This window comes from Suhomyces tanzawaensis (genome assembly GCF_001661415.1).
Source record: "Suhomyces tanzawaensis NRRL Y-17324 unplaced genomic scaffold CANTAscaffold_3, whole genome shotgun sequence".
Classification (NCBI taxonomy): domain Eukaryota; kingdom Fungi; phylum Ascomycota; class Pichiomycetes; order Serinales; family Debaryomycetaceae; genus Suhomyces; species Suhomyces tanzawaensis.
In genome coordinates, this window is record NW_017963638.1 from 541,439 (window position 1) to 551,077 (window position 9,639).

The 9,639-nt window shown below is 48.2% G+C and overlaps 4 protein-coding genes across 4 annotated transcripts; all 4 read left to right on the forward strand.

Annotated features, from left to right (window-relative positions):
* Positions 1–1,934: 1,934 nt before the first annotated feature.
* CANTADRAFT_49907 (uncharacterized protein) lies at positions 1,935–2,741 on the forward strand (the record flags this gene model as incomplete). The annotated part of the gene is made up of 1 exon (XM_020209768.1): positions 1,935–2,741. One exon carries the CDS (start codon positions 1,935–1,937, stop codon positions 2,739–2,741), a length of 807 nt encoding a protein of 268 aa, XP_020064929.1.
* Positions 2,742–4,098: 1,357 nt separating this feature from the next.
* LYS22 (Lys22p) lies at positions 4,099–5,334 on the forward strand (the record flags this gene model as incomplete). The annotated part of the gene is made up of 1 exon (XM_020210410.1): positions 4,099–5,334. The coding sequence occupies one exon, from the start codon at positions 4,099–4,101 to the stop codon at positions 5,332–5,334; it is 1,236 nt and encodes a 411-aa protein (XP_020064930.1).
* Positions 5,335–6,210: 876 nt separating this feature from the next.
* Positions 6,211–7,820, forward strand: CANTADRAFT_25650 (uncharacterized protein). Its single transcript, XM_020207488.1, has one exon. The coding sequence runs from the start codon at positions 6,600–6,602 to the stop codon at positions 7,659–7,661; it is 1,062 nt and encodes a 353-aa protein (XP_020064931.1). The 5' UTR covers positions 6,211–6,599; the 3' UTR covers positions 7,662–7,820.
* Positions 7,821–8,319: 499 nt separating this feature from the next.
* Positions 8,320–8,994, forward strand: CANTADRAFT_5517 (uncharacterized protein; the record flags this gene model as incomplete). Its single annotated transcript, XM_020210414.1, has 1 exon — positions 8,320–8,994. The coding sequence occupies one exon, from the start codon at positions 8,320–8,322 to the stop codon at positions 8,992–8,994; it is 675 nt and encodes a 224-aa protein (XP_020064932.1).
* Between the last annotated feature and the right edge of the window lie 645 nt (positions 8,995–9,639).

The following is a 9,639-nucleotide window of genomic DNA, read 5'->3' on the forward strand; positions in this document are numbered from 1 at the left end:
ATTGATCCATTCGCACAGTAACTGAGCACTCCCAGGGTGGATTCTCTGGAAGTTTCAGGTCTCCACGATGGACTACCCTTACAACGTCGTTGCCACGCCACTGGGGGCAGGGATTGTGGCCAATATCCGTATTTTGCAATGTCAAAGCTTAAGTGTTGTGACGTAGATTCCAGGGCTAAGGACACTCTACTAGGAATCACTCCACTGTAATTATTGGTGAGGGCTGATGGGCAATACTACCATCGTTCAGAGACACCCTAGTGTAATTTGGTCTGAGCGGGCACTCTACTACAATTAGTGGTCTGAGCGGGCGGGACTCTACTAATTTATTCTTCAGAACGTACTCTACTGTAATTAATGGTCAATGCTAATGGTCACTACCACTCTCGTTCAGAGCTAACGACACTGAGTTCAGACCATCATAGTGTGTCTTGTAAAGTCCAACAGGATATGTAATTCAGGACCCACTGCAATTGCCTTTACCAACTTTGGGGTCAAGGAGGAGCATGTAGGTGTACTTCAGCCGGAATAACTGCATTGCCAGGACTCCGGAAAATACCAAAACTACACCAATCGGATAATCATACAGCTAACAACAGGAGGTTTGGATCATACAAACTGAGCTATTCCAAGCACACTCTCCAAATCAGTTTAACGGGGATTTAGATCCCAGTCGCTTCAAATACAACTCTGAGCTGGTTTATTCCACAGTCACTCTCCCAATACATTTTAGGGGTTGTTCTGTTCAAACCACAGACGCTTTCCAATTAATTACATGTTAGGATCCCAGAGTCCAAATGAATTTCATGATTTGTTTGGATCCCAGTCGCTTCAAATTCAATTCTGAGCTGGTTCTTTTCAACATCCAATTACAATTCTGAGCTGGTTTGGATCCCAGTGGCTCCAAACACTGTGAGGTGTTCCCAACTACTGGCATCTTTCGAAGGATCCACCAATATTTCACTACAGTATCATTGTATCATTACTAGTACTGTTAGCACCACTGCCCCCTCGATTGCTTCGTGACAACACACAAGCCGTAGAGAGCTCTGTGGTTGCCAACAAACTGTAGTACCGCCAAGGTTGTCTTGTCGCACCCACCTTCCTCTTGTCAGTGTGTCGCAAATTGTCGTGGCCCACACTCTGACTCATACTCACATTGAAAAAAAGGGATGACAAAACACCATCGAGCCCAATCACGAGACCGTCCCACCACCGTCTAGCTTCACTTCAACACTAGCTAGCACTCCGTCCCAAATCCATTCAACACAGGACACCCCAGCCAACAAAGCCCAGCCAACAAAGCCCAGCCAACAAAGCCCAGCCAACAAAGCCCAGCCAACAAAGCCCAGCCAACCAAGCCCAGCGAATTTCCCTCCCCACGCCCTGCCGAATAGCCCTAGCCAAGCTCTTCCGCATCTCCCAACGTCAAGCCTCCAGTCGTCCCATCATCCTTTCCGTTTAGCCTGTTCCTTCCGTGTTGCCATCATGAGCAAGGTCTTCCATTAGAGCTCCTCGCGGATCCACACTTTTGACGGCTATTGTATACTACTATCACCTTCTTCGGCTCATCACTATTGGCTTGTAACTACTTCACGAAGCACTTCGATCTATTGGAAGCTTGAATTTCCCCGATCTGCCCTGCTTTCCTCCATTTCATCATGGTAACTATTGGAGACGGCATCTATCCCTCCAGACAAGTCGCCTCGCAACAACCAACCTTGGCACCTACTCCCAAGATCCCTACGCCACCCACTCCCGCTGACTCACCGGACGGAAACCCGGTTGCCTCCACCTCCTCATCGCTAGGGCTCTCATCGCATGACGTCTTGATGAATCACCTCAAGATGGTCAGCCACGATGATCCTCACATCTCCTCCAGTCTCGATATCACTAATGGTGATACCAGCCCCATGGAAGAATCCATCGAAGATATGCCTTTGTTGGTTTCTGATAACGAGGGCTTTTCTGACGACGAGAGCACTTACTCTGGAACTTCTTCCAAACCAAAGCACCTGCCACTCCCTCTTGCAGCTTCCATCCCTACCCCAGCGTCTAGGCTCGCTACGGCTTCTCCCCAGCTGCCAGTCTCACGAGGCTCCACGCCAGTGATTCCATCGGTGGCTGCGGACCAGGTCAGGAGGTCCATGAAAAGCACTGCCATTACTATTGTCAAAACCGACGGACTTTCGCCCCAGCAGTTCAAACAAGAACGCAGTCAACTTATGACCATTATTGTCAAGTACATTGCTACTAAGATTCAGAACTCGTTTCCTCCAGAATCGCCCCGTATTGTCAACGCTGACGAGCTTCCTTTGGACAGGTTTCTCTTGTTGTTGACTAGCAGATTGAAATTGTCCTTGCCCGTATTTATGAAAGGTATCATCTATCTTTTCCGTTACATGGACATCATCTACTTGTTACGGTATCTTAACCAGTCCAACAACTTTGCTAACTACACCGACATGGGTTTTGAGTTGAAAAAATTGATTGTGGGATGCTTCAAGTTAGCCATCATGAGAGAGAAGAAAATGCAGGCCCATGCCCAGTCTGGGGCTGTGGATAACTACCTCGATCTCAACTGGCAACGTGTCGCGGGTCTCCCCAACCAAGAAATCAACACTATTGTCAAGAAGATCGTTTCAAGAATGAACGGCAAGTTGAATATCAAGAATATCGAGCTTGTCAAATTGAAATCGGAAATTTTCCGTTTTGTTAAGATGGTTGCAACCGAGGTTTGATTGCATAACACCTTCAAACGTCAAGAAGCTACAATACCGATGCAGTCACAGGAAGTCTCCGCCCGCTACACTTCACAACTTCAAGAAACTGAGAATTCAAATTTTCAGGTTTTAATGAAACAGATGGAACACTCCTATACAGGAAACTGCCAACTGTTACAACACAGGAGAACTCTCCGTCCGGCGTACTTTTACTTCTACTCGAGGCTGCCCTCATTTCGCCCAAGGCTACTATATAGGATTAATTAATGTTTACACTCTGAAACAGTCGACACCAGACAAAACCGCTCCACCAGCGTGGCCCAAACACAAATCAAGCAAAGCTGTGTGTATGTTCTTTGGTTCTCAATACTCACTTGCAATGTTCTTGTTATTGTACTAAAAGAAATTATGGAAGTCCGAGATGCCCTCGGAAATTGGAGCATGGGCGATTTCCGGTCACCTGGGTCAGCAGATATTCTCCCTATTTCCGTTAGCAAAAATAGGGACAAAGCGGTCCAGGTTGTTTTGTAGTAGCAATAGAATGCAGTGACAGCTCTCCTCCTGAATTTTGGGCCCCTGTGGGCCATTTCTTGAAGCTCCAGACTTCTCATCACGTGATATCCCAATTTGCCAGTCATCGACTGTGCCACTCCAGGGGTTGCCGCAGAGTGGCCAGAAGCCATCACGGTGCTCGTTGCCCTAGAGCCTGCGCAGGTAAAAACCATATCTGGCAGCTTACGGTTCTTAGATGGTCCGAGCCTGAATTACTAGACACCTTTCTTTAAGAGTTTGATGTAATAATGAACATACTCTCTGTCCTAGTAATGGACTAGCAATTGAGCATGGCGTACTGCCACTAGGAACCCCCTTCACACCTGGTCACATGCTGGGCTTATTAAGCACCGCTTGCTCCGGCCTATAACGAGTTGCTCAGTGGAATTACGTAACCATGTGTCAGGAACAGATGCCTGTTCCGCACAAGCGCAGCGACACCGCAGGACCTGGCGCTACCACGCCGTGACTCATTGCGATAATGCCTTAATCTGGGGCAGCACTCCGGTGCTCCGTAGCCCCACCACCAAGTGTCGGATAGATACAAGATTCACACCCCAGCTAGTTGCCAGTGTCTAGATGCCACCCACCAAATATGGGATCGCTGACTCTAAAAATGGCAGCACTCTGGCTGCTTATATTCTGGCGGTGAGTCATCTGGGCTTTTGTGTCACCTGATAACAAGCTTGCCGCTACTATCGATTACTTGTTTCGGACCGGAGCCTGCTATGACCATTATTTCAGATCTGGAGAACCTGAAAATTTTTCGTATAAAGCGTTCGGAGTAGCCCTGTTTGAAAACCCACCACATCTATTTTCTAAAATGTCAGTTGCCAGCAATCCATACGGGCCAAACCCCTCCGACTTTTTGTCTAATGTTAACAAGTTCGAAGTTATCGAGAGTACCTTGAGAGAAGGTGAACAATTCGCCAACGCCTTCTTTACCACTGAAAAGAAGATCGAGATCGCCAAGGCTTTGGACGACTTCGGGGTCGACTACATCGAGTTGACCTCGCCTGTTGCTTCCGAGCAGTCCAGAAAGGACTGTGAGGCCATCTGCAAATTGGGATTGAAGGCCAAGATCTTGACCCACATCAGATGTCACATGGACGACGCCAGAGTTGCTGTTGAGACTGGTGTTGACGGTGTCGACGTCGTCATTGGAACCTCCCAGTTCTTGAGACAATACTCCCATGGTAAGGACATGAACTACATTGCCCAATCTGCTATTGAGGTGATCGAGTTTGTCAAGTCCAAGGGAATCGAGATCAGATTCTCGTCGGAAGACTCGTTTAGATCCGACATCGTCGACTTGTTGAACATCTACAGAACTGTCGACAAAATCGGTGTGAATAGAGTCGGTATTGCCGACACTGTCGGATGCGCCAACCCAAGACAGGTGTATGAATTGGTCAAGACCCTCAAGTCGGTCGTTTCGTGTGACATTGAGTGTCACTTCCACAACGACACTGGTTGTTCCATCGCCAACGCTTACACCGCTTTGGAGGCTGGTGCCAACTTGATTGACGTCTCGGTGTTGGGTATCGGTGAAAGAAACGGTATCACTCCTTTGGGTGCTTTGATGGCCAGAATGATCACGGCTGACAGAGACTACGTCTTGTCCAAATACAAATTGCATAAGTTGAGAGACTTGGAGAACTTGGTGGCTGATGCTGTGCAAGTTAACATCCCTTTCAACAACCCAATCACTGGTTTCTGTGCCTTCACCCACAAGGCCGGTATCCACGCCAAGGCCATCTTGGCCAACCCATCCACCTACGAAATCTTGAACCCATCTGATTTCGGTTTGACCAGATACATCCACTTTGCCAACAGGTTGACTGGATGGAACGCCATCAAGTCCAGAGTCGACCAGTTGAACTTGAACTTGAACGACGACCAATGTAAGGAAGTCACTGCCAAGATTAAAATGTTGGGTGATGTCAGACAGTTGAACATTGATGATGTTGATTCCATCATCAAGGACTTCCACCAGGAACAAACCAACGGTGAGGCTGACGCCAGCGAGCCTGCTGCTAAAAAGCAAAAACCAGAGTAATTGCATACGGATGAACGGTGTCGGGTCTAAGGTTTATGATTCAAGTACTTAGTATATTCCTCAAAAGTTGCTCTTAGGAGCTTCAGTTCTTTTATGTTATTTAATAAAGATATTGTTTGTAACATTTTTCACGTAATGTAGGTGCTTCACTTCACACGATTGCAGCTGATTTTGGAATATCCATTTCCCAAGCAATGTATTACGGGATCATTTCTGTTTCTACGTGCTCACCCAGGCTAATACTGCCTGTACGCTCAAAAACAGTCACTACTAACCAATTTGGATGCTTCCCCAGAGTGGAGACAAAAAACAGCATTAAGAAGAGCATCCTGTAGGAATCGGAATCTAAAATCTTTGTGGGATTGGCCACATCATGTCAAATTAGAGGTGGATTGAGGACGTACAATCTCCAAACCCATCAGCAGCTGATACCCAAGCTTACGGGTAACTCCACCATGCTTTACAATCTCGGATCGATGGAAATATGGATGTTTAGCTATGACCTCGGTAAAGCGCTCAACTGGCCATGGTGCACACATTTCTGATAGCTTAAAAAGAAGGCTTTTGCTGTCTGTTGCTTCTAAAAAGCGATCATGTGCCTTGGATACGATAGTGTGTTCCATTCTAGATATGAAACATCCTTCTTCTCGGTTTTACCGGAAGTAGTACTGGCTCTTGGGAGTGTGCTGGGCTAAGCTCAGCACAGCATCTAACAATTAGGAGATTGCTGGATGGTGAAAATCGCGGAGTGGATAAGTTTGCTGCGTATAGTTAAACTTTTAATCCCGAGAATTCCAGACCTTCAAGCCCTCCTCCGCTGAACTATTTGAAACTACAGGTTTGGATTGAAGAACATTACTTTGTAGGATAATATCCTCGGCAGGACCTCTAGCAAGCCAATATTTTCATATGTTCGATGAGGACTACCATGCGCAAAGTCGAGTGGTGCCGAACAATTTACACCCACTCAGCTCTAAAGTTACCTACTTGGCCCAAGCATCCTACGAGGTACTTGCCTTATCAGGCTTGGGATCAAAGGTTCAGTTGAAACCCAACTAGTAGAGAAACGGTCACTATAGAAGTTAAGGTTTGTGTCTCCGTATCTTGCATATGCGCGGATTTAACCGCCAGTGCTCGGTTGCGTTATACCGAACCCCACCCAAATTGACATCCCCACTGTTCGGCTAAAGCCTGCCCCCGCATAAAAATATAGGCACCCTCAGTATAAGTGCCGACCCATTCCCACAATCTCTGACTACACCAAAATGGCTATCCCAAAGACCCAATCAGCATTCGGCTACGAAAAAGGCACCCTTGACCTTGTCCAGTTCGACGACGAACCAGTACAGACTCCTGGCGACAACGAGTTGTTGTTGAAGGTGGAGGCTGCTGGACTCTGTATGAGTGATCCCCACCTTATCCAATCAGGCCCATTGGTGGCCAAGGTTGGCCAAGAAGCTCCCCCAGAAAGGTTCGTCATGGGCCACGAAATTGCTGGCCAGGTGGCTGCTGTTGGTGACAACTTGAAGAACGACCCCAGATACAAGGAAGGTACTCGTTTCTCCATGCAGATTGCCATTGCCTGTGGTGCCTGTGAAAACTGTCGTACTGGTATCGATAACCAGTGTTCTCAGTCTGCCGAGGCATATGGCTTGAACGCTCACGGTGGATTCCAACAGTACTTGTTGGTGAAAAACTTGAGATCGTTGCTTCCTATTCCTGACAACGTCAGCTACGAAACTGCAGCCGTGTCCACCGACTCTGTTTTGACCCCTTTCCATGCCGTCCAAAAGGTCAAGAACATGTTGAACCCCACCAGCAAGGTGTTGGTGGTGGGTATTGGTGGTTTGGGTATCAATGCCTTGCAGATTCTCAACAACTATGGTGTCCACATCGTGGCCGTAGACGTCAAGGAGTCCTTGAAGGACATCGCATTGTCCAATGGAGCCAAGGAGTTCCACACTGACATCTTCAAATCTTCTCACCCACTCGAAAGTTTTGACGTGTGCTTTGACTTCGTCGGAATGCAACCAACCAGTGATATCTGTCAGAAGTTCGTCAAGCACCAGGGTAAGATCGTCAGTATTGGATTGGGCAGATCCAAGTTCACCATCTACAACTTCCACATGGCCAGACGTGAGGTTCAGTACATCTTCTGTTTTGGAGGTACTTCTGCTGAGCAGATTGAGATGATGAAGTGGATCTCTTTGGGCAAGCTCAAGCCACACTTCAACGTGTACGACTTCAAGGAGCTTCCAGACTACTTGGGCAAGTTGGTCATGGGTGAAATTGAGGGTAGAGCCGTGTTCAGACCTTCCAAGTTGTAGTCAGCAGGGCTGGTTCATACGTCATGAGTATAAAAATACATTTGTGAATAACTTGTTGTAGTTGTATTGTGTGCCATTGGATTGAAAGGGCTTGGCTCCCTTTGGGAAAGTGGTAGTTCTGCTTGATACTTGGCAGCTTCAATGAATATCCAGAAATACTGAAGAGGAATCCGTCTGAAATGGGGGTTCCTGGCTAATTTTGTAGGGATTCAAGCAGTTGATTTCGTAGTTTGTGTAAATGGAGCGTTCCAGACCTTTAATTTTTTAGATTAAATTAAAATGAGCCCAAGACCCTCAATTTGGCCACTAAAATTGGATTGAAACAGAAGCAAATTGGCCCGTAAATGATACGCTTCCTTGCTCATTGGCGCCACGAACTATGTGAACAGAAATCACCCACATAATGGCTTCAATGCCACATTTAGAGAAATCGCCACCGTAAAATTGAAGGTTTCCAGTCTCGCTTCCCGCAGACACCGCCTTATATATTCAAAAACCCCAACCATCAGGGTGCTTATTGGTCCCCACATTACTGTCGCAAGACTGTATATTCGCAGCCGTAGCGACCATTTCCGATCGGACTCGCACGTGAGCGTCTGGGGACATTTTTGCGGCGCCAGATCACCATCCGTTCGCCAACCAACAGGTAGTCCAGATCATGGCAAAGAAAGGAGGAGAAAACACCAAGAAGGCGGCCGGAAACGCCAAGAAGGCCGAGAACGCCAACAAGAAGAAACAGGCCCAAGAAAGCGCCTTAGAGGCCCAGGAAGCCGCTGCGTGGGAGGATGGCGCCAAAAAGGGCAACAAGAAGAAGGACGACGCCCAGTTCAAGAAGGAGGAGGCAGCACGCAAAAAGGCCGAGAGAGACGCATTGTTGCAGGCGGAGGAGAGTGCATTGCCCTCCAAGCCATTGAAGGCCAAGCAGAGGGGTGCTGAGAAGGTGGCCTCCAAGAGAGCGGGCAAAATCGACGACTTCTTGGACTCCAACGGCGACATCAGCGAGTTGAGTGCCAGTGGTATCGACAATGCGTTGGAGGCGTTGTCGTTGACTCAAAGAGACGGAGGTGTGCAGTCCAAGGACATCGACAAGCACCCCGAGAGAAGAGTCAAGGCAGCGTTTGCCGCCTATGAGGAGAGAAGAACTCCTGAGTTGAAGAAGGAGCACCCAGGGTTGCGGTCTCAGCAGATCAAGAACTTGGTGTTCAAGGAGTTCCAGAAGTCACCGGAGAACCCCATGAACCAAGACACCAACGTGCGCTACAACGCTTCGCGCGAAGAGGTGGACGCCAAAAAGAAGGAGGTCAGAGCGGCCAGAGAGGCCAGATACAACTAGCCACACATCTGTATTGGCCAGTATGGAATGCAGACTTCACTACGGGGCTTTGGGAAAATCCTACGTCACTGGAAAATCCTATGGCTTGTGCGTAGCAGCAGAATAAATACCTACTAGTACTCCCGTCTAAATACATCAACACATCAATCGTATACACTGTAACCTACCAACATACCAGGCTCTATCCCTACTCCACGACTGCGAATCGTCCCTACCTACCAACACTACTATCCTATCCACTACTCTGTAGAATTGCTGGTGGCACAGGCGCGCCTGGCTTTTTGCTGAAAAAACCTCATCTCCACCAAGCGCACGCTATTCGCCCACCACCACAGGCCGCCACCACGCTTGCCAGTGCCGTGGGGTGCCATCCAGCATGCCCACCGTGCCAGCATCCGTGCAGTGGCCGTCGCCCATGTTCCCTGGAGCGATTTTTTTACTGGTTGGCGTCCCTGGCCTGCTGGGTCTGTCATCTGCGTACGTGCGCCCACCACCACCGTTTGCAACCTACGAAGTATAAATACATCCAAAAATCTCCCCAGCCCGGGCGCAGATCTGCTGTTCCCAAAGAGGAATTTTACCAGTTACACGATTCCCTCCCGTCGAATCGCCCTATATCCACAGAGCACCCTCTCTGTGTCCCTC

Excerpts from the sequence above, each read along its gene's own strand:
- CANTADRAFT_25650 (XM_020207488.1), top strand. The coding sequence starts at position 6,600 with ATGGCTATCCCAAAGACCCAATCAGCATTCGGCTACGAAAAAGGCACC.